This window comes from Podospora pseudoanserina, chromosome 4, assembly GCF_035222485.1.
Source record: "Podospora pseudoanserina strain CBS 124.78 chromosome 4, whole genome shotgun sequence".
NCBI classification, from domain to species: Eukaryota; Fungi; Ascomycota; class Sordariomycetes; order Sordariales; family Podosporaceae; genus Podospora; species Podospora pseudoanserina.
The window spans coordinates 621,017-643,699 of record NC_085923.1 but is presented as its reverse complement, the minus strand read 5'-3'; the positions used below and the strand labels follow the sequence as shown (position 1 = coordinate 643,699).

The window sequence follows — 22,683 nt, the reverse complement described above, 5'->3', positions numbered from 1 at the left end:
TCATAGCTAGCTCTTACTTTAGTAATCATGTCAGCTCAGGGACCTTCAACGCGATCCCACTCTATTCTGAGATGATAAATGGCAAGAATGCCCACCTTGGCCTCTAGCCTGTTTACAACTGCCCGATTCGCCATCGTGCTGACGTCGGCTTCATGCTTCCACCACAATCATGCCTCACGACATACTAGGATTGTACGAGTCAACCAATCCGCCAGCATAGTGAAGGCAGGGCTCAGCTAGCAGTAACCTGATCATCATCTTTCGTACACTTGTTTTGCATTTTTATTGCCTGAGATCTCGAGGCGCTAATGGAAGGGAAACTGGACCATCTTCCAACCCCTTCACTTGAGCTCTGCTGGACCTTTCATGATGATGGGCGTGCGAATGAGTCTAGAATGCAAGGGGTGAACGATGAGGGGCGACAGCCCTTCAAAGAAAATGAATAACCCTCCATTGCATGCGTCTTCATCTCCCCAGTTCTAAATGTTATCAAAGTAAAAGGCATCAAAAAATTCGTTCGAAAACCTCCTCTTCAAGTCCTGCAATGACCAGCCATGCTTCCTTCCAATCTCAGCCAACAGCTCCTTAAACTCCTCCTTTTCCAACCTGTAATCCTCTGCCTTCATCTTCTCCACCCAGGGCTTCCCGTCAACATTGATCACATCCCACTGCTTTGCCCAGTGAGGTCTCGTGTTGATCTTCTTCCCTCCCCTATCACAGTAGGACAACCACTTCCCAACCACCTCTTCCGCATAGGGCACCCAGAAATTCTTCGCCGCCTCCAGCGTCAGCACCTCAATGGCACACGTTCCCAGCTTGTTCCCCTTCTGAGGGGCCATGACGATATCACTGCCCCCCATGATCCTCATTTCGAGCGGCATCCTCTGCGGGCACCCCTTACTGCTGTGGGCATAACAGGTCAAAATAGCATCCCACCACGCCCTTCTTACAACCGCATAGTCAGGCTTCGAGGGATCAGTTTCCGATGGTTGAAGCGGAATCTCAACCTCCACATCCAACACTCTGACGTTCTGAATCCCTCTCTGGAAGTGCAACGCATCCGGCAGGTAGGTCTTGACCGGCTCGTCCCAAGCCGGAAGAGTAAACATTGCCGCTTTGGAGATGAGCGTCACCGCTGCCTCGTCCATATGCAACTTCTCGACCAGCTCGTTCAATATCTTTGCATTTTGCAACACATTCATCGTGAACTGGCTGATGAACATGAAGAACGTCTGCGCATTCGAGGGGTAATCCTCAGTTCCGGATGGATCAGCAGTCGCATCCCAGCAGTTAACCCAGCACAAATCCGAGTACGGAAACCAGAACCACTCCGAGTAGAACCCATTCGTCGCCAGCTCTTCAAACCTCTTGATGTCGGCCGCCCTCTGCTCCGGCGCCCAGTTCGGCAGTCTCAAAGCAGGGGGAATCTTATCCATAGCCATATCATCCGGCGGAGGAACAGCCCTCAAAACAGGGATCTTCTCCGGCTTCATCAGCGCGTAGCTCATGGGTTCAAACTCCAGCGTGAGATGGGTTACGACACCCATGAGACCAAAGCACCCCGCCGCCGCCCGGAGAAGTCTCGGGTCATCGACAGTTTGAAGCTTCCCGTTGCAGTCGACGTATTCCACCTTCCTGACCAGGTCACTCAAAGTCTGATGTCTTCTCCCAGCCCCGTGACAAATAGGTGCATTCGTCCCCCCGACCGTCATCTCCACCATAATCACATTAAGCGGGTACGAGTACTTATTATTCTCGATGCACCACCGCCTCAGCTGCTCATTTGTCGCGCTGGCGCCAATTCTGACAAGCACATTGCCTTTGACTCGTGGCGTGCCAGAGACTACTTCCAGCGTTTGCAGCTCGGTCTTGCGAAACAGCCACTCCGGCAGGGCTTTGGACATGGCGGTGAAATTAGGAATTCTGGTAGCCTCCGCCAGGGAGAGAAGAGAGATGGTGATTTGCCCCTGGCGGCCAAAGATGGGCGCCCAGGAGTGGCGGAAGCCCGCACAGCGGACAGACATGTCGTGATCGCGTGCAAATCTGACAATGTGCTGGACACCGGCGACAGAGGAGGGGATGCAGGTGTAGTGGGGTATGTAGTCGACGACCATGCCCCAGTTTTTGAAGGGCACGTTTTCGTAGACCTGGAACCGATGGTTAGCCTTGTGTATCTCTGTCAAGGTGATAGAGGCAGGCCTACTATGACGTTGCTCTCCTTTTTGTGACCAGAGAACATATCCTTGAGTTTCCGGATAAAGTTGTGGAGGCGGCCGTTCTTGTGTAAAGCATCGAGAGTGTCGTCTCCAGTAAGGCCATCAACGTCCACTGGAGTAAACGAACGGGCTTCTAGATGAACGCTCTCGCTGTCGTTGGCCCCAGTGGCTGCAGGAAACCGCACTGCTTGAACTCCACTGGACGAAACGTGGAAGCCAGAGACTCCCGTAAGGTCTTGAAGGTGCTCACGAACACCCAGACTGACGCTCATGTCGAAACCATCCGACACCTCTTCAAGAGGCTTGTCATCCGCGACGAACTTTTCCACGCGGTCTCTTTCATCCGCATTCAGTCGCTCCAAGCATTTCTCGTAGGCAGAGTCGTACTTGGATTCGCGAAAGACACAAAGCAGCCGCTTGTGGAAGTCTGTTGACTTAACAGTGACGTCTGGGTCAAGATAGTCTCTGAGGAGGAGGCCAAGACCGGGAAGCTTCTGTCCAAGAGGGGTACTATCTTTGGTAGGGAGACTGTTTCTCGGGGTGTCATCGTAATCGGAAAGCCCGTCTGCAATGAGACAGAGGCGCTCGTCAACGCTTCGGTGCCAGGAGCTGGTCGAGGGCGGATGAGAGTGTTGGGACATGGCGGCTGAATACTGGATATTGGGTATGTGAGGGGAATTCTGTGAAGGTGATTCTGTGCTTGGAATGTATACTCAAGGTGATTCATGAGGCAGAAATAGGCAGGCCATGCTACCTTGGAGAGAGGGAGAAACCCAGAAAGAGAACACGGGGTATTAACACCTTAAGTACCTACCGAGGTACTGCTTCCGGCCATCAAAGATACCTATCAATCTGAAACCGAACCGTACAGCGGACAATCTCCAACTTGTTATGGAATCCAATTTGATCATGAAAATTCCGAGGTGTCAAAGGACACTCGTTGGGCCTCAACGGATAACGGAACTTCTGTCGAGCGTGGCCTTCATCCAGTGGATAACAAAATATTGATACATGGTCTGGAAAAGTGGGGTTGGTCCCCTTGGTCTAGGCCCTGCCGAGCTCACTAGAGCGCGGTTCAGCTGTCCAGGTCTCACCAATATTATGTGCACGAAGAGCTCATCTTAGCGGCTCACAACGTGGAATGAAAAGGGATATAGATTTCTGGGTAATGCTGCGCCCTGCGGAGAACCCCGAAGGCCTACGGCCTTCCCCAGTGCTCGGTGTATATGTGACGACTTTCCTACCTACACTTCATGTTGTTTGAACAGTCTGATTTTCTTTCATAAGACTTCAATTAACGCTTTACTGCAATGGGTTCTTTGTTCCACATATGGGATGAGTAGGTAAGGTAGGATGGATGGTGGGGCTGTGGTTGGGCGTTCAAGTCCACATTCTCTTCCTCGCTTCAGTAGGTAGGTGGTTCATCACGCATTTCGCGCTCAGTCGGTTCAGGTTTTGAGCCCGAGACGCACGTTCAAATACCCGACCTTCTTGTTATCCATTTCAGCCAGCCACGAATGACTGTGTTTTCGCCAAGAGGTCACAAAGATCGCCAAATATCCAATGATTTGTGGAGAACTCTGCCATATTCTTCTGGTCACAGACATCCAAAAAATTGGTGAGGTGGGAGTAATGGGTGGACTAACCCGAGCTTGGAAATTGCGTGGTTGTTCATTGGCTCAGCCCCTGGAAGAAAACCGCTGCTGAGGTGTGCATATACATGAGGAGGACTTCGCGGCCTTGAAAATGGTGCAGGATAAGCCAGATTACGCCCAACACTGCATGGAAAAGGAAATCATGGCAACGCTCAACTGAACTGATCAACAGGTTTGTCTAATGAAGCTATATCAGGCTTGAGTATTCAGAATAAAGAACTCCGGAACCTGGGTCTGGTAGCATTACAGGACAGCTCCAGCCACTCGGACCGAACGCGAAAAAGTCCGAGTTGGGTATCTTTGTCAAAAGGTGGGTTGCATTGCATCTAGGTAGCCTTGTCTTCTGTTCGCATCTTTTTGCATATCGCGTTCACAGCTTGGAAGCTGGATACAACTGTATGAGTGCTCCTTGTCAGGCTATGCCCAAGTGACTGTCACCTTTTCTTCCTGACAAGCTACATGGAGGCAATCTGAGTCGGATGAGATGACCCAGGAACAAGATAGTCAATACGGCTCTCGACCACTTTAGTTTTGTCTATGCGCGGTAGTATTCTACACAATGACAATCTGCTGAAAAGCCTCGTCACGGTTCATTTGCAACAACGCCAGCGTCTTGTAGTGAAACTCTTTCCCGTGAGAGTCGACCATGGAAGAGCACAGCGGACAGGTATTCCGGCAAGTCACCCCTCTATATGTATGTCTCGGAGCTCGGCCAGCCACTGGCATCCGGCCCGGAGACTTGATCCACAAAAGTCCCAACCTCTGGTATCTGACCTTGCCATCGTCTTCCACAGTTTGTACAAGAACTAGAGCATAAACGTCTAGTGTGTTGCGCATAGAGGTTGCTAGGATCCAAACATCCCGGACTACCAACCCATTGGAAGCTTTGACGTCAGCCAACTCATCTGTTTCTTCGTCAATGTCCACGCTACCGATGTCCACTGTCCCATGGTCAAGCTCGCCGTCCGGTGGTATATCAACAAACACCCGCCACTCTCCTGCATTAGCATCACCATGATGATAATACCCCAGTTTCCCCTCGATAACGTTCCCCTCCAACGTGATCTCGCACTCGCCCACTCCACCAAAGGGATCAAGAGGGTTCAGTAGCGGCACATTCCACTTCACCAGCCTGGTCGCCTCAATATATCCATAGAAATGCTCCACCGGCCCATCAACAGATACCCAGCTAAACGTGTTGGTCCTCTTCCGCCCATGCCCTGCCACAGGTTTCTTTGTCCCCTTCCTTCTCCTCCAGCTTAGCCCATGACCAATTTGATGACCCCATATCCCGGCAATGTACGTGCTATTCTCGACCAGATCATATTGCTTCACCTTCAGACGCTCCACCCACCCCTCAACCCAGGTTTGTGTCTCCGCGTTCCTGATCCGCTTCTCCGCTTGGGAGAGCAGGTGAGCGTACACCCTGGCCACCCCTCCAATGGCAGGGAGTCGATCAGTTTCTTTCATCAGACTCCTCCGGCTGTAAGGCGCCACGATAGACTTGTACCACGTTCTCACGACGTGCTCGGGGCGAAACGTAGGGTCGTATAGTTGGGCAAGCGCGCCCGGCATGGTGCCCCATGGCTGGCCTTGGGTATTGTTGATGAGGTCCTCAGACTTGAAGTCCTGGCGGCATTCCCAGTAGAGTTGCTCCGAGGTGTAATGGAGTGTTCTAGGGGAAAGGAATCGCTCTTGGAAGCACCAACCTCTGGTGGAGATGGGGGCGTCGGAAATGGGGGCTTGGGAGTTGGTGGAATGGTGATGCCGGGGGTAGATATACAGACGACTGATTTGCGAGGTAGATGCAAGTATGGATGGGATAATCAGAGGTGCGGCTTCCTTTCGACGGGGATGCTGAGGGGAGTGGTTGTGGCTGTTGAAGCAGCCGCCTTCAGCGACGGCAGTGGCATCAGCAGCGATGCAGAACCTGGAAAGGGAGTAAATGTAGGGCATCTTGGCCGACTCAATCTCCCAGTCATGCAGAGAGTTTTGGATGATACAGAGGGCGTCGATCCAGATGAAGGGAGTGCCAAGTTGCGTGGTGATCAAAAACGCGTCCTTGAAGGTTTGAGGAAGGATGTTGAAGGGGATCTGGGTGAGTGAGGAGGTGAGGTTGGCTGATGTGGTGTTGTAGAAGGGAGAGATGCCCCAGCAGTAGCTGAGTGTGCTGTAGAAGCCAGGCGTGTTGGTAATATTTCCAGGAAGAGCAAAAGTTTCCACCAATCGTATGATCGGAGTCGTGGGTGTGAACGACCGCAGGTCTACCAATCGACCGGGCAAAACATAGGTGTTGTTGGGCCCAGGTATCGACAAGTTGTTGCAGTCATGTTCGACTTCACACTGCTTCAACCAAGACAGAGCTGTTTCTTGTGTTTCTGGTGAGGCAGTTTCTGACAGGGCTCTGCAGACTGGAATTGGACAGTCATCAGGAGCTAAGTCACCTGTAGCTGTGGTCAGCACTGTGTTTCCATTCAAGAACAACATGGTCGTCAGACACATACCCCCAAGACGACACACCTCGAGGCCTGTGGTTTGATACTCCCCTGTCTCGTCGGTCAAACAAATGTGACTTTGACCAAGATATCCGGGCCCAACGGGTCGCACATGGAAGCGATCTGTGGACTGTCTTCCTGCAGAAGTAGGCGGTTCAACTTCGCGCATTTCGTTGTTGATTTCTCTGCTCCAAGTGAGTGTTACGAACCAACCACAAAGCGCGCAGCCTTGTTGGACGCTCTGCTGAATAACTGCCAGACTATGGGCATGTGCATGTCCACCAGGTTGGCTGATAGTTTCCACATTGATGCCCTTGCAGTACTGACAGAGGCTTCCGACTGGTACTGGTGACATGACGGCAATGATTTGATGAGAGAAGTTGTGTCTGTTGAGGCTCTAAATAAACAGGGAGCCAAATATGGCAGAACAGAAAACGGGGCTGTGTTGCTGTCCTGCCCCTTCAACCGACCTGAGTGTGTTCAGGCACCAGCGCTTGGGCCGCCTTGCTCAACCACACATCTTCCTTTTCTTCATCGGGCTACCTCGTCGATTATCACGTCTTCAGCAATCGCTTTGTAAACAAACACCAGCCACGGGATCTTGGAAGTCAAGTCTTTGCCATTTCGGTATCGAGCCCTACCAAGCGTGCAATATGGATGTCAGCATCACCGAATGTTGACGGGATACTTCGCGATGTCTACGCCCTTGGGCTTTCGCTACCGAGTCAGGCGCATCTGGATGAACCCTACAACGCTACCGTGGATGATGGATCCCACCTTGGCGACTGACTGGAACCTGTATGATGGCAGTTTTGCTCTAGAGCCTCATTAATACCCACGGCTGGGCACAACAGGGCTGTGTTGCTCTGACCGACAGCGCATTCAGCTCGGTGGGCATCAGCGCTCGGACCACCCTCCCTCAGCAACACCACCTCTCTTATATCCATCGCTCTGGGCTTTTTCACCTAGCACGTGTTCAAGCCTGGCCCCCAATGGAAAAAAGGTACTTCTTGAGAACATCCCATCCAAAAAACAATACAGCCCAATTGCTTCCCCAACCTCATCTCCTAACCCCAAAACTTTTTGGAATACAATACCATTTATCAACTACCCCTACCCAATCAACAACCACAATGCTTGACGGCCCTCCCTGGTTTTTGCTCATTACAATCTCCTACTCATTCATAACAATCGTCCCATTCTTCGCTATTGGGGTTCCAAATGCCCAGAAACAAATCATCAAGTGGCTCCCCTTCATCGAGAAAGACGGCTGCCTTTGGCTTCTCTCCTGGCCAATGACCGTCCTTGCGTTGTACCTGTGGCCGGTGTATTTGACTGTCCTTCTATTGAGCACCAAGTGGGAAACGATCATGAACTATTGCTTCGCCGAGGGACAGACTTGCATGGGATTTGACCTGAGCGGATATTTGAAACGAAAAAAGCGGGATCCATATGATGAAGAGGAGCAGAGGAGCCATCTGCTAGATGACGGGGCGGGGGCGGTGCCTGACGATGATGCAGAAACACTCTATGGCTTCAATGGAGAAGATACCCAGGCAGTCTGTGATCTTGAGTTCACGCTTTCTTCACCCTATTCGCCCTCTTCGTCCACCTAGCCTACCTACCCAGCACTGAAACATGTCGGACTGAGCCAAGAAAGAACTCGCATAACAACTACGGTACACCCTGGCTGTGTTGCTCTGATCGACACTGCATCCAGCTTGGTACCTCCCATTCTTATTCATCGCTCTCTCCGGCACGTGTTCACCGAATCCTCAGGACGATCCTCTCGGCTAGTTCACCAAACAAAACCATACATCCAACCTCCCCCCCCCCCCCCCCCCTCCCCCTCCCCAACCTCACCATCCTTCTCTACACAACCACCTCTCCATACCGTACAAAAATGCAACCCACCCACCACTACCACATCACAACCACTAATACCATCCCCTGGTTCTCAATCCTCACCTTCCTCTACTACACCCTCACCTTCTTCCTCCTCTTCGCCCTCCCCACCGCCCACCGCCAAATCATCTCGTCGTTCCCCCTCCTCAGAAAAGACGGTTGCCTCTGGTGTCTAACCTGGCTCGTCGCCCTCGTCCAAATCTTACTCTGGCCTGTACTGTTGTTTCTTTTTCTGTTTTTCATGGGCGCTACAACCATCGCCAGAAATTGCTTCGGCGAGGGTCAGACGTGTGTGGGGATCGATTGGAACAAATCTCGGGGCCGAACAAGAAATGCACATGATGAGGAGGAGCAGAGAGGCACTCGGGAGTTGGCGGAAGACGGGGAGGAGGGGCCCGTGTGTGACGATGACACAGAAACACTTTACGGCTTGGAGGAGAGCGAGGGGATGGAGTTGCTTTCCTATCGACAGGATGACCAGGCGTGCAAAACGGGGGGTTCAACTAAAGCAAGTCTGCAAAAGTGATACTAACTATTTCTGTGGCGGGGGGGTTGTGTCACGCTTTATGAGTAACAAGTAGCGAGGTCCTGATGTAACAGCTGAGAAGGCAGTATCGTGAGCATTCTTGTCTACCTCTTTAGACTGTTTAATACTTAAGCCCCAGCGCTGGTGGTTTGAAGGCTGGAGTAATACTCATCTCCCTTTCTCCTCTCGTCGTCGATGATGTCCTGAACCGACTTCGTGCCGGCTCCATCACCATAGTACTTCTCAGCCTGCTCGATACACCTGAGGTTAGCCGCCAACTTGTTCATAGTTTCCATCCACTCCTCGGTCTTTTCGCTGTCAAAGACAATACCGCCACCGGCCTGGAGATAGGCGACACCCTTCTTGACAAGCATGGTACGGATGGCAATGCAAGTATCCATCTGCCCCTCATCCAGCTTAAACCCCTTGCCCTCTCCCAGGGAACGGACTACATCGTAGGCGAACCATCCGGTAGCGCCGGCGTAAATGCCTCTCTTCTCCTTCTCCAAGTCGTAGATCAGCTCCATAGCCTTGATCTTGGGAGCGCCAGAGACAGTGCCAGCGGGGAAGATGCTGCGCATGGCATCCCAGCGTGTGCATTCTGGCCTCAGCAGTCCCGATACCTCTGACGTCAGATGCTGAACATGAGAGAAACGGTCAATGCGCATGAGGCGGTCAACCTTGACAGTAGAGGGGTGGCAAACGCGGTTGACGTCGTTGCGGGCCAAATCAACAAGCATGACGTGTTCGGCGCGATCCTTGGTGCTGTTTTGGAGAATGGCGGCAAGTTCATCATCCTCGGCGGGGTTGGCGCCGCGCTTGATGGTGCCTGCGATGGCATGGTTGACAATCTTCGGGCGGGAAAGGGCGTCTTGCGCAGAGTAGCCAAATCTTTCGTCTTCAGGAAGGTCAGCGTAGCCGTCTGTCTTCATAAGACATTCTGGTGAAGCGCCGATAATGTGGAAGTCGGAGCAAGACAGGAAGAAGAGATAGGGGGATGGGTTCAGGGACCGCAATGTGCGATAGATGTTGAATGGATGCAGGCTGGTGCTTCGGGAAAAGCGTTGTGATGGGACAGCCTGAATGATGTCGCCTTTGATGATGTGCTTTTTGAGCTCAGTGACAAAGGTCTCATAGCCATGACGGCCAACGTTTGATGAATATTGCTGCTCCGAGGCCGGCTTGCTGGGTGTCGCGGGTGGAAGAGGAATCTCGTTCTGTTGAATAAGGTCCAGAGTAGACTTGATTGTGGCAGCGGCCTCGTCGTAGGCAGCTTGGAACTCATCCCCGACGGTGTCTGGTAGTCTCATGTGAGTCACAATGGTAACGGTCTGGTAAAAGTGGTCAAAGGCGACGATGGTGTCAAAAAGCATAAAGAGCGCCTCGGGGATCTGTAGGTTGTCCTTGAGAACTCTGGCCGTCTTGGGCTCAAAGTACCTGATGCAGTCATAGGACAAGTACCCGACAGCACCTCCGGTCAGACTGGGGAGTCTCAGTGATGGGATGCTGAGAACACGGTCCTGACCGAGAGTACTCTCAAGAGCACGGAGGGGGTCGCCGACATCTTCATATCCGGGGCCGGTGGCCAGCACTTTTCTGGGATCTATCGATCGTGTCAGAAGTTAAACATGGCGAAGTGTCACCTTGTGGCCGGCTCAAACTCACTGGCACCGATGAAACTATAACGGCCAATCGTCCCAGTGCTACCGGTGGCGCTCTCGAGAAGGAATGAATACTCAGTGGTGGCACTGTGTTGTCATATCAGAACTGGTTCAATGACTTATTCCAACCGACTCAATTGACACAGCTCCACTCAATCGTTCGCATGCATCACGTACCCGTTGGAGAGCTTGAGGTAGATGGCAGATGGCGTCAACAGGTCCGAGGGAACTGAGTAGCAAACGGGAAGGAGGGTTGGCCGTGGACTGGCTTGGCGGGCCTGCTCAAAAACAGAGCGGGCCTCTTCGGCGGATGGCCGGATGTCGAGTTTCGCGGTGGAAGCCATCGAGAATTGGGCAGGTGGTTGGTGATCTTGAGTGAGATATCAATATCGAATCCTAGTACAAGAGAATCTCCAGCGAACCAGGGGGTGTCAGTGATTGGCAGCAATGGACCCTCGGCCGTTGTCACCAAGAGCCAAGCAGCAGTGGACAAAGCTGGCCAGATTGAGATTTTGGCTGCTCACCGCCCGCCCCCACCATCCGACTTCGGTGACTCATGGTGGGCTCATATTGATGGTGGGGTTCTTCGAAGAGAGCACGTCTAACCCAAACCCTACAGCACACCCCAGCATAACATTATGTATAGCTGCATAAGTCGGTGCCATCAGAGCTCATTTGCACCAATGGAGAGTTTTTGGTTTCTCATCAACATCAACAAGTTTAACAATTGTCCACTGTTTCTCCCCGCCAGAGGAGAAAAAATGCAATTGTTACAGCTGCCTTTTTCCGTATCTTCAATACTTGACTTCTTTCACAGAGCAGTTAATTTCTCACTTCCTGAAATGTAAAGGAAATTCATGACTCATCTGTAATGGCACCTACCTTCACTTGCACTTCACACGCCTCAGATTACTCCCTCAATGCGGAGCTTTCTCTTTGCACTAGGTACCATTCGAAAAATGAACTTCTACTAAACACTTTGTAGACTCAGAAAGCACTCAAAGGAGACCCTCCATAACGACCATTACCCAACCAGGCAAGCTTCACCCGCTGCCAATTCTAGCCTCACCACAAAAGAATCCCCGCCGCCTACTCGCTCAATCACCAAGGAATAACCCCCCCATCCAAATCCAACATCCCATTCTCCTCCCACGCATCCCCGTCCCTCTTCCCCTCCAACACCTCAAGCAAAGCCCTTGCCGGATCCTCCGCCGACCTAGCCCCCGCCTCCACCCTCTGCTTCCTGCCCTCCTCCCCAGTCAAGTTGGTCACGCAAAACCCAGGATTAAAAGCAGTCACCCTCCCGCCCCACTCCCGAAAGTCATACCGGTCGCAAGCCGCCAGCATATTCAGCGCAGCCTTGCTCATCCTGTATTCGATCCCCCTCGTGTGTTTGTACTCGTACTCCGGGTCCAGCTTGAAAGTGATACTCCCCTGCACCGAGCTCACATAAATTACGCGCGCGTTCCTCGACTTTTTCAGCAGCGGCAGCATTGCGTCTGTCAGGACCTTCGGGCCAAAGGTGTTTGTTTCAAACGTCTCGCGGAGGTTTTCGAGGGTGGAGCAAGGGCGGTAGACGATGACGCCCGCGTTTTGGATCAGGACGTCGAGGCGGCCAAAGGTGGATTCGATGTATGATGCGGTGGTTTCGATAGTGGGGAGGGAGGTGACGTCCAACGTGACGACTGAGACGGGGGATAGGAGAGCAGCGCCGTGCTCGGCTTGGATTTTGGCGAGGGCGGCGTTGCCTTTGTCGAGGGAGCGGGCGGCGAGGAGGAGGTGGTAATTAGGGGAGAACTTGGAGATGGTGACGATGGTTTCGAGACCGATGCCGCTGTTGGCGCCTGTTTTGCTGAGTTAATTTGGCAAAGTTCAAAAAGGGGACAGTGATAGAGGGGGACTAACCGGTGATGAGAACGATGGTCTTGTCGGTGGAGGCCATTTTGAGTTTGATTTGATGAGAGTAGCTGAGAGATACTGGTGATGTGCTCGGTGTGTGATGATGTCGAGTTCATACCACACAAGATCTCACGAGACCAAGGCCCCTTTTATACACAACTCTCATCCATCAACGATCATCGTGATCCCATCAGAGAGCGGGATTACCGGCCTTAGTGTTAATTTCCATGATTGAGATATTCTGGAAACATGCGATCGGTGTCACTTGTTTCACGGTCCGAGATGGTGTCTTAACTGCGTCTTCATGGGGATAGAGAAAGGGTGCGCCAAACCATACTGGGCGGCAGTTGTCAGCAAAGCACTTGTGTCTTGTTACACAACGCAAAGTCCGCCAAAGTCCGGCCCCACAAAAATGCCCTTTTGTAACTGTTCATGAAAAATATGTCCATTTTCGGCATGTTTATTCAAGTTGTTTTTGACATCTATTTTCAGCTTCATCGAGTTTCCATATCCTATCATAAGGCCATACCCTGTCCACCGATGCATCCAAGTTCCAAGGTCCGCTGGCGTAATGGCAGCGCGTCTGACTACGATTACCCAATCAAATAATCAGGAGGTTCCAGGTTCGACCCCTGGGCGGATCGTTTTTGCACCTCTTGCCTCCACCCTTATCTTTCTTTTCCACGCAACGCCCACAGGCCTAGACGTCTTTGGCCCAGCTTCCGGCACCTCACACAGCTACGACAGGTGACAACATCTGTAAGTCTTCCGTAGTATAGTGGTCAGTATGTGAGCTTGTCATCTTCAGACGTCAACGCTCGAGACCCGGGTTCAATTCCCGGCGGGAGAGTCCACATGTTCTTTTGCTGCAAAAAAGCTTTCCTTTTTACTTCACGTTTTGTTGACAAGGTCTTGAGTTACCTTGCGATTAAAGAACTTGTTGTGGGCTGACTTAACACCTGGGTCATAAAATACTGGGCACGAATCGACAAAAACGCCATGAATGAAGTGGGCTAGATTCTCTACTGCTATCCATGTCTATCTTCCAGAAACCATTTTATGATCCTTGACTTGCATCACTTCCCTTGCTATCTAGCAAGCAACGACGAATGACTTGAGCTCGACAACACCGCTGCTACCGCGCAACCGCATACACATCTCTTCGTCCTCGATGTGAACGGGGCCAACGGAGCAGTTCTCGTCTTGGAATAAGGTAGCTGCATATTATGGTCAGTCAACTGGAAAGATATTCTCTTGCGGGGAAAACAAGGCAAACTTACTGCTGCATCCGCCCATCATGCCTTGTGGAATTCTTGCGCTGGTGGTGCCGGCTGGCGTCTTGAGACAGAATGTCCCGTACCGGAGGAGCGAGATGGTGGAGTAGACACCACGGGGACACCAGGTGTCACCTTGTGTGAACACGTCTAGAGCCCATTTGGGAACGGTGTTGGGTGCTTGGGTGGCCCCGGCCGGGCTCGGGGACTCACCCACGAGGGTGCTGACTATGGTGGTGGCTGTGGAGGAGTAGCTGGTAGCCGTGTCCACAACGAATATCGTCTCGACCGTGACAGTAGACATCTTGTCATCCCTAGCCTCAAGGCCGCCGCCGGGGATGTGGCCAATGATGACATCGGAGGGGTTGCCGCCTTCGACCCATTGAATCTTGAATTGCTCCGAGACATCATCAACGCCGGTGACGAAAGTGGCATTGCCGTAGTCTTGCGCAGTTACGACCCAGGACCGGCTGGCGGTCACAGTACTGATGCTGCTGAGGAGCAAGGCGAGGGTGGTCGCGAGATACATGGCGAGAGTTGGGAAGACGGTTTGTTGGGTTGCAAAGCGATGATGGGCTGAGAGGGAGAAGGATCGTTGAAGACGTATAAATACCAACTGGCCAAGGCAGGATTTGCGGCCGCGATGACCCGTGGGCACCTCAAGATCCATAGTACCAAACCCGTGGAGAAGCGAGACGGCCGTATCTTTGGTGGAGTTCTCATTTGGAGGAAGGTGCGCCGTATCAAGAGCAATCGTTCTTTATGAGACGGCATCACGTGTGGAGAGTCGCTGACCTTTCAGTTGCTCCCGTTGCTCCTGCTCCCGATGCAGCAGTTCAAGTTTCCGCCAAGTCAAGAACTTGGGGTTGAGATGATATTGTTCTTCAGAATTACTTCGATAACAAAGCATCACCCAACTAAACATAACGGATGACATTCATCTCTACTAAAACGTCTCAAATCTATCAATATGCTTCATATCATCCGAAATGTCAGTTAATACCGTCAAGAGAGGGTAAACCAACCAACTTTCAGCTATGCAGAAAATGTCCTTGATAGGTATCATCCCAACCCTTTCGTGTAGTTAGGTACCTTTCTTCAGTATGACTAATCCCCTTCAGGGCATATATTGAGAAGAGACCAATGCAAGCAATGCTATGGAGTCGAAATGATCCCATGATGCCTTGAGGCCTACCGCGTCCGAGACTGTCTACTGGTCAACTTTTGGCACTGTCCTCGTTACCTAACCTGAAATTCAACAGCCTGCAGCATACCCCGCTCGATGGCGCACCTTTCCTCAACAGATGGAAAACTTATCAGAAGGAAGGTGTTCGCCACTTCAACTGGGCCATGTCATTCCTTCTCCATCATCTCCGGAATCGACTGGATTACAGAATGGTAGCCCAAGAAAATCGGGCCTCGCCCTCGGACAACAACCGCGGAGACAGTGACGACGGCCGCCACCTTCAAGATGAATCGCTGCTTCAGAACGACTTTCGAAGTTTTTACGCTGGTGCACTGGTTTTCAACACAGCCTCGTTCATTCTTCCTGCTCTTTACGGCACACTTTCCAAACTATGGGTCGCCAACATCGACCGCAGCATGGTTGTCACAACCGATGTGTATACATACATTGGAGTTCTTGCCGAGGTGCTCAATGAAGGGCTACCGCGAGCTGCTTGGTACCTTTGCCCTTTTGTTCCCTTATGCCTGGGAACTGAATGCTAACATACCTCAAGGGTCATCATTGGGGACAAATCTTCTCGCTCTCTTGCCGCCCGACTCTCACTCTCGCACACCCTCATCCTCTTCCAGACTTTTCTCGGCCTGATCATGAGTCTCGCCCTCCTCGGTGGTGCCTCCACCTTTGCCAAGGGCTTCGTTCCAATCGAAGTTCGCGGCGTTAGCCTCACGTACATCCGTATCAGCGCCTTTTCTGCCCTCAGCTCGGCTCTCGAGACAGCTGTTGCATCTGCCACGCGCGCCCTAGACAAGCCCGATGTTCCGTTGGTCATCAGTAGTGCCAAGTTTGGCATCAACATCATTTTGGACCTTCTCCTCATTTCAACTTTTCACGTTGGCAACCACACACCGACCGTAAACATGCAGGCCGGCATTCAGCTGGCGTGCAACATGGCTGCCGCGATTTGTGGCTTGGTCTATTTTCTCTGGAGGACCAGCTGGCCACAATACAAGGCGCAGGAAACGATAGCGCCAAGCGTGAGGGCACTGGCTGTTCTCATCCGTCCAGGCATTCTCACGCTTATTGAGTCTGCCGTTAGAAATGCGCTCTACCTCTGGTTGGTAAGTAATATTGTGTCCATGGGGTCTACCTACGCCACTGCTTGGGGCGTGTTTAATACCATTCGATGGGGTCTTGTCATGGTACCAGTTCAGTCTCTGGAAGCCACAGCTCTCGCCTTTGTTGGTCACCGGTGGGGTGCGTGGAGACGAGAGATTGGGACAACGACACGCAGACCTGGAAAAGTGGCATTTAAGCCTGCGATATTCAGGGTTGTGAAGCCAGCCCTGACATCCTTTGGGCTGGCCATACTCGTGGAGATCCCGCTGGCGATTTCCCTCTCCATCTGGGGTGCTGGGTCATTTGCAAAGTATTTGAGTGCTTCAGACGAGGTTGCAGAGGTGACGGCGTACATGTGGCGCACGATAGACTGGTGCTACATCTTTTATGCAGCGTCTACTCAACTGGCCACTGTTTTGCTTGCTACAAGGCCCAAGTGGTACTTGTACCAGAGTCTTGTTAGCAACCTTTTGTATGTCTTACCTTGGGCTATTGTATGTCAAGTCAAGGAGCTGGATGAAGGCAATGCTTGGACGTACCACAGTTTTGTGTTTGGCGGTAGTCTAGTGTTTAGCTTCCTTGATGTTTTGGTTATTGATGGCCTCTGGCTTTGCACCCTGATGACGGGAAGGGCGAGGTTGGAGGTGTTTAGGGAGTGATAGCGATTCACAATCATTGCACCATCCTTCCTGCTCTGTACAGCGCACTTTCCGAACTGGCAGTAGCGCATATGGACCATGACATCCAAGTTTCAAACTGCCGTCACCGAATAACTGTCTGCTCCTTCCGGGAGCTTTCGACACTCTGGGCCTGTTTGCCTTCAGCTTCAGTTCTTCTCCAGTTGCCTTGTTCGCTTAGTTGATCAACAGTTTCGCTGCAAAGTCATTGACTACGAGAGCAGTGCTTCATCCCTCATTTGCCAGAACGACCGACCGCTACTTATCATCACACACACAGAAATTATGGAGGAAAAGGTTCGCTCGTTCAACAACCTCCCGGGCCCGGCGGATATGGAGTTACCCAACCTGTTTGGTCGCAACCACTGGGTTTTTGGCGTCTGCCATGTTGAGATCAAGAACCCCTCCGACATTCTTATAGCCGTCAACCCAGAGATTGATTTTATGAAGCAGGCCAGCCCGTGTCAAATACTTTCAATGCCAACAACACAAGGGAAAGCTGAAGCGACGGTTCCCCATCTCTTGGACGCCTTTCTCATACCCGAGGGATTCAACCCTAAAGCTACGGCCCTCTTACCTGGCTCATGGTCCACCTTGGAACCCGAGATGGCGCAGGCGATCGAAGATGAGCTGAATAAGCACGGCGTGACACCGGCGCTTTGCAAAGTGGGCGTCTGCACGCCGAAAGAGCGGGTGATCTTGGAGAAGCGCCGAGAGGATTTCTTTCTCCCGCTCACTCCGGCGTTGGAGATGGTTTTTCGAGAGCCGGTTAAACTGGGCGATTCTACAAGGTGTCATGGCTGCCGGATGGGTCAGGCGTCGTTTTTCGAAGCGCTCAAACGGTGTGCGCAGTGCGGCCGGGCGTGGTATCACTCGAGAGAGTGCCAGAGGGCGTACTGGATAGTGCACAAGGAAACATGTCGCGCACCTGCTGCCACCGCTTCACCTGCTACCGTCCCTCTTCCAAAGCTCGACGCCCATGACTATTACACTACAAAGGTGCCTAACGACCCGGAGGCCCGAGATTTGATGAAATCGCTTTGTCTTGAAGACGGTTCAAAACGTAGTGGAATAGGGTGCGCATCGTTCCCGTCCGCTTGCAGACTTTTATGGAAAACAATGGTTGCTGATACAGTTTTTGGCTTGCCTCTATACCGCCTCATTATCACAGGTCAGGACACGCCAGAAAAGATGCGGCTTCTATTTGGTCCAAACTATGGAACCAGCCTGGAGGAGCAACATGAAGAAGTCCGTCTGCAGTGCCTACTCGAGCCGCCCCCTGGATCTCCAGCGCACGTTATGATTACCAAGATGAATATGAATGATTCTTGTCTTGTTCGAGTTTTGCGGCCGGCGACCGAGGACGAGGAGGGGAAGATTGCTGAAGTCAGAGGGTTGCAGGCTTTGATTCAGGGTAGGGTGGGTGTTGGGAACCGCCCTTCGGTAGCGGATATGCAGGCTATTCTCAAGATTTATGGTGAGGACTGGCCTGGAATGTTGCTGAGTTATAGTTTGGCGGTGAGAACCATGGATCAGAGGCGTTTTGGTTGGTGGTTGCCGTAGTTTGTGGATTGTTTGAGGGTCTGGTTGTTGTATCTTTTGGGTTAATGTTTTGATCTCAGCGTGAGGCTTTGGGTGATAAGAGAGTGAGGGGGATCAGGCTTATACCATGGATATATCGATATGTTTGAGCGATATGACAATCCATCGGCGTATCAAGGTGTCAACCCATACCGTCCTGCTTTTTTTGCCTCCCCACTTTGGTAAAAGGTTTCCATCTCCACAGCCTGACTCTCATCCTTGTAATACAGCGTCTCTTCATCCTCGTCACTTATCACCCCCTCCTCCAAGCCCTTGTAACTTCTGCGCTGTTGTACCCCATTTTCATTGTTCCTCCCTGACCAAAGACTATACTAGTTGATTCCCAGACAAGTCTGACCCTCCCCAAAACAGTTCGTTGCAACATGACCACCAATAAAGTGGATGAGATATCTGATTGCTGGAGGAGGCCACAGTGGTACTGCGGCGATGAATATGAATGTTTTGTGCGACTTATGGACTTGTAAGTGTCGGAAATGTCGGGGGTATTGATAATGGGGGAGTGACTGGCTGGGGAGCGGCCGGCAGCCGACTTGCGGGCGGCCTAGGGGAGGTGGGTTCAGGGGGGAGTTGAGGCACAAAGAGAAACGTTGGTTTCTGCTGAGCAGCTGAGGCAGATCCTTGGCGTAGGAAAGCAATGCTCGTTGGAGTTTAAAGTGATCTGTGGGGTATTGCGAAAGCTGGGACACCACAACGGTGGAAGCCTCGTGGCGCGGTGGCGCAAATTCTTGCTGGGTGGCTGACGCTACCCGGTACCCATTGCCCTTGGGTGGCAACCGTCGTTGAATCAGTTGTCGAAACCCTATCTCACGAGGGCTGTAGAACGAGGCCAACATTGGTTGTGACCTCCAGTAAGGGTGGGAAAGGAGGCAGGAATAACGGCGCACTGCCTCAGCCGCGCATCGGTGATGACATGGTCTCAATGTAAAAGCTGACAGTCACTGACGCGGCTGCTCGTTTGATGGGAGTTTAGTTTTTGTTCACCAGGTCCCTCTGGGTGTTTGGAGTTCGTTCCAGACAGAGCATGTGGGCGTGTTCAAGGCTCAGACCGAGTCCAGATGGAGGTTGCGTTGCATCGCAGTCAGCCGTGCAAACTACAGATGGCATTGTAACAGGTGCTATGGGCGTCTACTGTATTGGAAACCCGGCTCCCATTTTACTACGAGATACTTTTCATCTCATAAATGCCATAATCATTGTGTCTCAGCCGCCCGACGTGCACCTGGTGTTGCGGTCATGCTGCCAGGTAGGTAGAGTCCTGCGTGACCGTTTGTTGCGACGAAACTTGATCCATCGCCACCCCCTTGGCGCCCCTGATCTTGGCCGCAAGTCTCCTGCGTTTGTGCCACGAGTGTCCAGGTCACCAAGGCCACTCCCCGAGTTGTTTAAATACTCTTCGAATTCAATTCCAGCCAGAGTACCCAAGAGAAGGGTTCCAAAGACACTCAGCATATCCACAGAACCATCGCCCTCTCACATACACATCCCGTCATCACTTTCAACCACACTACGCCAAAACTTCGAGTACATGTGGGAAAATGTCGCAGCAGTCTGTTTCCATTCGCAACTATGGACACTTCATCGTACAGCCTCAGAGGTATATCCAACCCAATGAGGAACTAGGTACTTTTGTTGTCGTCGTATATGTGCGTGACAACGAACGTCCAGCCAAGGGAGTCGTGGGGGAGACTTCCGGAGCAGCCATTGTATCAAGCGAGCTGGGCACCCAATGGCAAGCCTTCCCAGAATGTTCAGGGCCGCGACATTCAGGGGGTCAAATTCGTCGTTCGCAACGCCTACGAGCATCGAGGAGACCAGGCTGGTAACTTCGCAATGGCTCGTTGTGGCCTGGGTCTGTCAGCTGAATTCTCACCCAGAGTTTGAATTCATGGGTAGAGATGTTCAACAATTCTATTAGAGCCAAATTCCAGGTGGTCCAAGATTTGCGCGTTGGGAGGAGGTGGTGAACCTCTCGTAATTCAAGTGTCAAGTCCGACGAGGTCAGGGTTGCTCGTGTTGATCAGCTTCTCGGTGGCCTTGGAATTTGGGGGTCCTTCAGCTTGTGACAGACTGGCCAGCATCAAGTGTCTGGAGGGACTTGAGGATAGGTGGACGATAGAACTTGCTGGCAAGGAACTATTATCTTGGCAGTTTGGGCAGTTCTTTTAGAAGATTTTGGAACGTTACTTCTTTCCTGGTCCGCTTTTTCTATACTACTTTTGCTTTGCACGGCTTGTGGAAGGCCCTTTAGAATCACTTGGGTTGGAATAGATAGAAACAGAAATCCGAATTCATGTTTTGGCCACCGAACTGCATACCATGTGACTGCAAAAGAAAGTCAATATGCCCCCATCTCTCTCCTTATGCCTTTCAGCTATCTTTTAAAGCCTATTTACTTTCGAAAGGATGTAGGTTGACAATCATTATACTTTTCCAAGACATGCAGCCAGGTATTTTGTCCAGAGCTTGCTGCCAAACAACAAAACACTACTACCTTACACGTAAATATTCTTCGTCATAACCTCATAATAGCCCTCTTTCGGCCCTTTAAACTTCAAATTCTCCCTCCGCCGAGGCTCGGGAAACCACCTCAACCCCACATGACGCTCTCGCACATCAAACACCCTGACCAGTATGTAGACATTGTTCGCATCACCCTCGTAGTTTTCCATCTGCAGAAAACTGTCAACATCACAAGCTCTGAGAGAGGAACCAGGTAGACACTTACCAGCCTTGTCTGATTGACGCTCACTTTCATCGGTGCCCAACATCTCCCCTCTGTGGTCTTGACCTCTATGTGATACTTTGTGTTGTTTGACCAGCTAGGAGAGACTCGCACCCCCTCTTGACGGAGCGCTTCACGCATTGCCCCCGTTGTGTCGTGATAGGTGAAATCAGCGTGGTGCTTCTCTTGGTGGATTGGGAAATCTTCGAACAGATTTTGAAGGCTGCGTAGACTGCTGGTCCAGTTTGTCTCACCGGACCAGTTGGGTAGGTTGTGCAGGCTAAAAAGGTCAAATATCTGAGCCGCTCAGGTCAGTTGACATGCAACGGGGACAGTGATTGGGGGCTGGACATACGCATTTCTCTCCAAGATAGCCAATCTTTTCGTTGTACGTCCCTTGATCACCAAGTGGTTTCCTCGGCCTCAACCTGCTTCCCTCTTTATCCTCGACTCGGTCACTCTCGGGTGTCTCCGACCTGACCCTATTCTCCTCGTGGCGTACAGCTTGCTTGGCAAGAGTCATCTCGGATCTAACCCCTCGTCGCACTACCGGCCGTTGCCCAACTCCCCCTCGCCTTGACCACTCTGGCAGTCTCGACGGACCTAAACTGTCTGAGTCCAAACAGGAAAAACAGCAGCCAATGAGACTTGTAACAAGCCTTATTCCGGCGCCGACAAACAGGATGATGAGTGTCATCACCCCGGTTTCTCTTGCAATGACCGCCACGTGAAAACCATGAGGCAACGCGACCGCCATCACAATCCCCGCCCCCATCGCTATCATCCCGTAGACAGCGGAGATGAGATAGAAAACACGGGGCAGACGCTTTTTGCTCGAATGCCACCAAAGCGATGGACCAAGCAGCAAAATATCCAAGATGATGACGACAATGATGATGGCGACGCCAGCTTTGGATATAGCGGCGAATTTTGCTGCCCTATCATGCTGTTCAGGGGAGTCGAGGTGGGTGAGTGTGCTGTTCCATGTCGTCAAGACCTTGCTGATGGTTTCATCATGGGTGCCATCATCAGTTCCGCTTGTCAAGGAGTGCTCGACAAGTGTCAGGATATCTTGCGTTGGCAAGAACCTCCGTCGACAAACTGCTTTGTCGGGATAGTCGTCGCAGATGCCTGATACCCCCCACAACCAATAAGTTGGTAAATTTGGGTGAAGAAGATCTTTCGGCGAGGTATCTTCTGTTTTGTTCAACACCTGACTGTGCAGGTCCTCGGCCAGACGGGTGACATTGACGCGATAGAGGGCGAGGTCTTTGACGTTGTGAGAGACACAAGTGAGCAAAAGCAAAAAGTTGGCAACCACGCTCACTGTCGGAAATGTGTTAGTAATGGGTACAACGAGGAGGAGAGTGAGCTGCTTCCTCGAGACGACGTACCAATAGCAAAAAACGCGATACAGCATCCAGAACACCTCATGGTCACGTTGAGTGGGAGATGGAGACTCCAGACTTTGGTGGTGTGCAGTCAGAGACGCGATCTCCATCACGAGCTCGCACATTGGTAGTATTTGAACCGTCCCTTAAAAGGGGCATCGTGTTGGCCAAGCAATGCCATGGCTTTCTGCGACCAACTATTGCGAACCATACGCCTTTTGGTCCTGGCCGCATTCCTGTTCCGGGATTAGGCTTCGTTCAGAGCGTTGAAACCAGGGAGGGCTGCATCAGATTGACTTTGGCCTGGTTCAACCATAAAACAAGCCGCCAAAAGCATGATTTACACTGTTCTTTCTGG

General features: G+C 51.8%; 8 protein-coding genes and 2 non-coding genes across 10 annotated transcripts; 2 read left to right on the top strand and 8 right to left on the bottom strand.

Moving 5' to 3' along the window:
* Positions 1-287: 287 nt before the first annotated feature.
* QC764_401910 (uncharacterized protein) lies at positions 288-3,614 on the bottom strand. The gene is made up of 3 exons (XM_062946475.1): positions 3,350-3,614; positions 2,204-3,279; positions 288-2,147 (listed from the first exon to the last, which is right to left on the bottom strand). Exons 2-3 carry the CDS (start codon positions 2,855-2,857, stop codon positions 480-482), a joined length of 2,322 nt encoding a protein of 773 aa, XP_062800076.1. The 5' UTR covers positions 2,858-3,279; positions 3,350-3,614; the 3' UTR covers positions 288-479.
* Positions 3,615-4,331: 717 nt separating this feature from the next.
* On the bottom strand, positions 4,332-6,904 carry QC764_401900 (uncharacterized protein). Its single transcript, XM_062946474.1, has 2 exons — positions 6,376-6,904; positions 4,332-6,315 (listed from the first exon to the last, which is right to left on the bottom strand). Exons 1-2 carry the CDS (start codon positions 6,719-6,721, stop codon positions 4,424-4,426), a joined length of 2,238 nt encoding a protein of 745 aa, XP_062800075.1. The 5' UTR covers positions 6,722-6,904; the 3' UTR covers positions 4,332-4,423.
* Positions 6,905-8,925: 2,021 nt separating this feature from the next.
* TRP2_1 (anthranilate synthase component 1) lies at positions 8,926-10,802 on the bottom strand (the record flags this gene model as incomplete). Its single annotated transcript, XM_062946473.1, has 3 exons — positions 8,926-10,400; positions 10,463-10,545; positions 10,636-10,802. 3 exons carry the CDS (start codon positions 10,800-10,802, stop codon positions 8,926-8,928), a joined length of 1,725 nt encoding a protein of 574 aa, XP_062800074.1.
* A 757-nt stretch (positions 10,803-11,559) lies between these two features.
* QC764_401880 (uncharacterized protein) lies at positions 11,560-12,656 on the bottom strand (the record flags this gene model as incomplete). Its single annotated transcript, XM_062946472.1, has 2 exons — positions 12,364-12,656; positions 11,560-12,302 (listed from the first exon to the last, which is right to left on the bottom strand). The coding sequence occupies exons 1-2, from the start codon at positions 12,398-12,400 to the stop codon at positions 11,560-11,562; spliced, it is 780 nt and encodes a 259-aa protein (XP_062800073.1). The 5' UTR covers positions 12,401-12,656.
* A 258-nt stretch (positions 12,657-12,914) lies between these two features.
* On the bottom strand, positions 12,915-13,001 carry QC764_0062110. The gene has a single exon. It is a non-coding gene; the product is annotated as a tRNA-Arg (tRNA).
* Positions 13,002-13,121: 120 nt separating this feature from the next.
* On the bottom strand, positions 13,122-13,207 carry QC764_0062100. The gene has a single exon. It is a non-coding gene; the product is annotated as a tRNA-Asp (tRNA).
* A 186-nt stretch (positions 13,208-13,393) lies between these two features.
* Positions 13,394-14,606, bottom strand: QC764_401870 (uncharacterized protein). The gene is made up of 2 exons (XM_062946471.1): positions 13,638-14,606; positions 13,394-13,574 (listed from the first exon to the last, which is right to left on the bottom strand). The coding sequence occupies exons 1-2, from the start codon at positions 14,299-14,301 to the stop codon at positions 13,450-13,452; spliced, it is 789 nt and encodes a 262-aa protein (XP_062800072.1). The 5' UTR covers positions 14,302-14,606; the 3' UTR covers positions 13,394-13,449.
* A 323-nt stretch (positions 14,607-14,929) lies between these two features.
* On the top strand, positions 14,930-16,693 carry QC764_401860 (uncharacterized protein). Its single transcript, XM_062946470.1, has 2 exons — positions 14,930-15,313; positions 15,371-16,693. The coding sequence occupies exons 1-2, from the start codon at positions 14,982-14,984 to the stop codon at positions 16,590-16,592; spliced, it is 1,554 nt and encodes a 517-aa protein (XP_062800071.1). The 5' UTR covers positions 14,930-14,981; the 3' UTR covers positions 16,593-16,693.
* A 202-nt stretch (positions 16,694-16,895) lies between these two features.
* QC764_401850 (uncharacterized protein) lies at positions 16,896-18,173 on the top strand (the record flags this gene model as incomplete). Its single annotated transcript, XM_062946469.1, has 4 exons — positions 16,896-17,282; positions 17,361-17,686; positions 17,753-18,035; positions 18,093-18,173. 4 exons carry the CDS (start codon positions 16,896-16,898, stop codon positions 18,171-18,173), a joined length of 1,077 nt encoding a protein of 358 aa, XP_062800070.1.
* A 2,457-nt stretch (positions 18,174-20,630) lies between these two features.
* Positions 20,631-22,601, bottom strand: QC764_401847 (uncharacterized protein). Its single transcript, XM_062946468.1, has 4 exons — positions 22,329-22,601; positions 21,290-22,260; positions 20,938-21,231; positions 20,631-20,881 (listed from the first exon to the last, which is right to left on the bottom strand). Exons 1-4 carry the CDS (start codon positions 22,366-22,368, stop codon positions 20,705-20,707), a joined length of 1,482 nt encoding a protein of 493 aa, XP_062800069.1. The 5' UTR covers positions 22,369-22,601; the 3' UTR covers positions 20,631-20,704.
* Positions 22,602-22,683: the final 82 nt, after the last annotated feature.

What these genes read in the sequence shown, in the direction of transcription:
- QC764_401860 (XM_062946470.1), top strand. Translation starts at nt 14,982, where the DNA reads ATGTCATTCCTTCTCCATCATCTCCGGAATCGACTGGATTACAGAATG. An exon ending in GGGCTACCGCGAGCTGCTTG is followed by an intron (nt 15,314 to 15,370) that starts GTACCTTTGCCC and finishes ACATACCTCAAG; the next exon opens with GGTCATCATTGGGGACAAAT.
- QC764_401870 (XM_062946471.1), bottom strand. Translation starts at nt 14,301, where the DNA reads ATGGATCTTGAGGTGCCCACGGGTCATCGCGGCCGCAAATCCTGCCTT. An exon ending in CATGATGGGCGGATGCAGCA is followed by an intron (nt 13,575 to 13,637) that starts GTAAGTTTGCCT and finishes CATAATATGCAG; the next exon opens with CTACCTTATTCCAAGACGAG.
- QC764_401900 (XM_062946474.1), bottom strand. Translation starts at nt 6,721, where the DNA reads ATGTCACCAGTACCAGTCGGAAGCCTCTGTCAGTACTGCAAGGGCATC. An exon ending in CGAGGTGTGTCGTCTTGGGG is followed by an intron (nt 6,316 to 6,375) that starts GTATGTGTCTGA and finishes CCACAGCTACAG; the next exon opens with GTGACTTAGCTCCTGATGAC.
- QC764_401910 (XM_062946475.1), bottom strand. Translation starts at nt 2,857, where the DNA reads ATGTCCCAACACTCTCATCCGCCCTCGACCAGCTCCTGGCACCGAAGC. An exon ending in AAAAGGAGAGCAACGTCATA is followed by an intron (nt 2,148 to 2,203) that starts GTAGGCCTGCCT and finishes CATCGGTTCCAG; the next exon opens with GTCTACGAAAACGTGCCCTT.
- QC764_401847 (XM_062946468.1), bottom strand. Translation starts at nt 22,368, where the DNA reads ATGAGGTGTTCTGGATGCTGTATCGCGTTTTTTGCTATTG. An exon ending in TATCGCGTTTTTTGCTATTG is followed by an intron (nt 22,261 to 22,328) that starts GTACGTCGTCTC and finishes CATTTCCGACAG; the next exon opens with TGAGCGTGGTTGCCAACTTT. An exon ending in GCGTCAATCAGACAAGGCTG is followed by an intron (nt 20,882 to 20,937) that starts GTAAGTGTCTAC and finishes AGTTTTCTGCAG; the next exon opens with ATGGAAAACTACGAGGGTGA.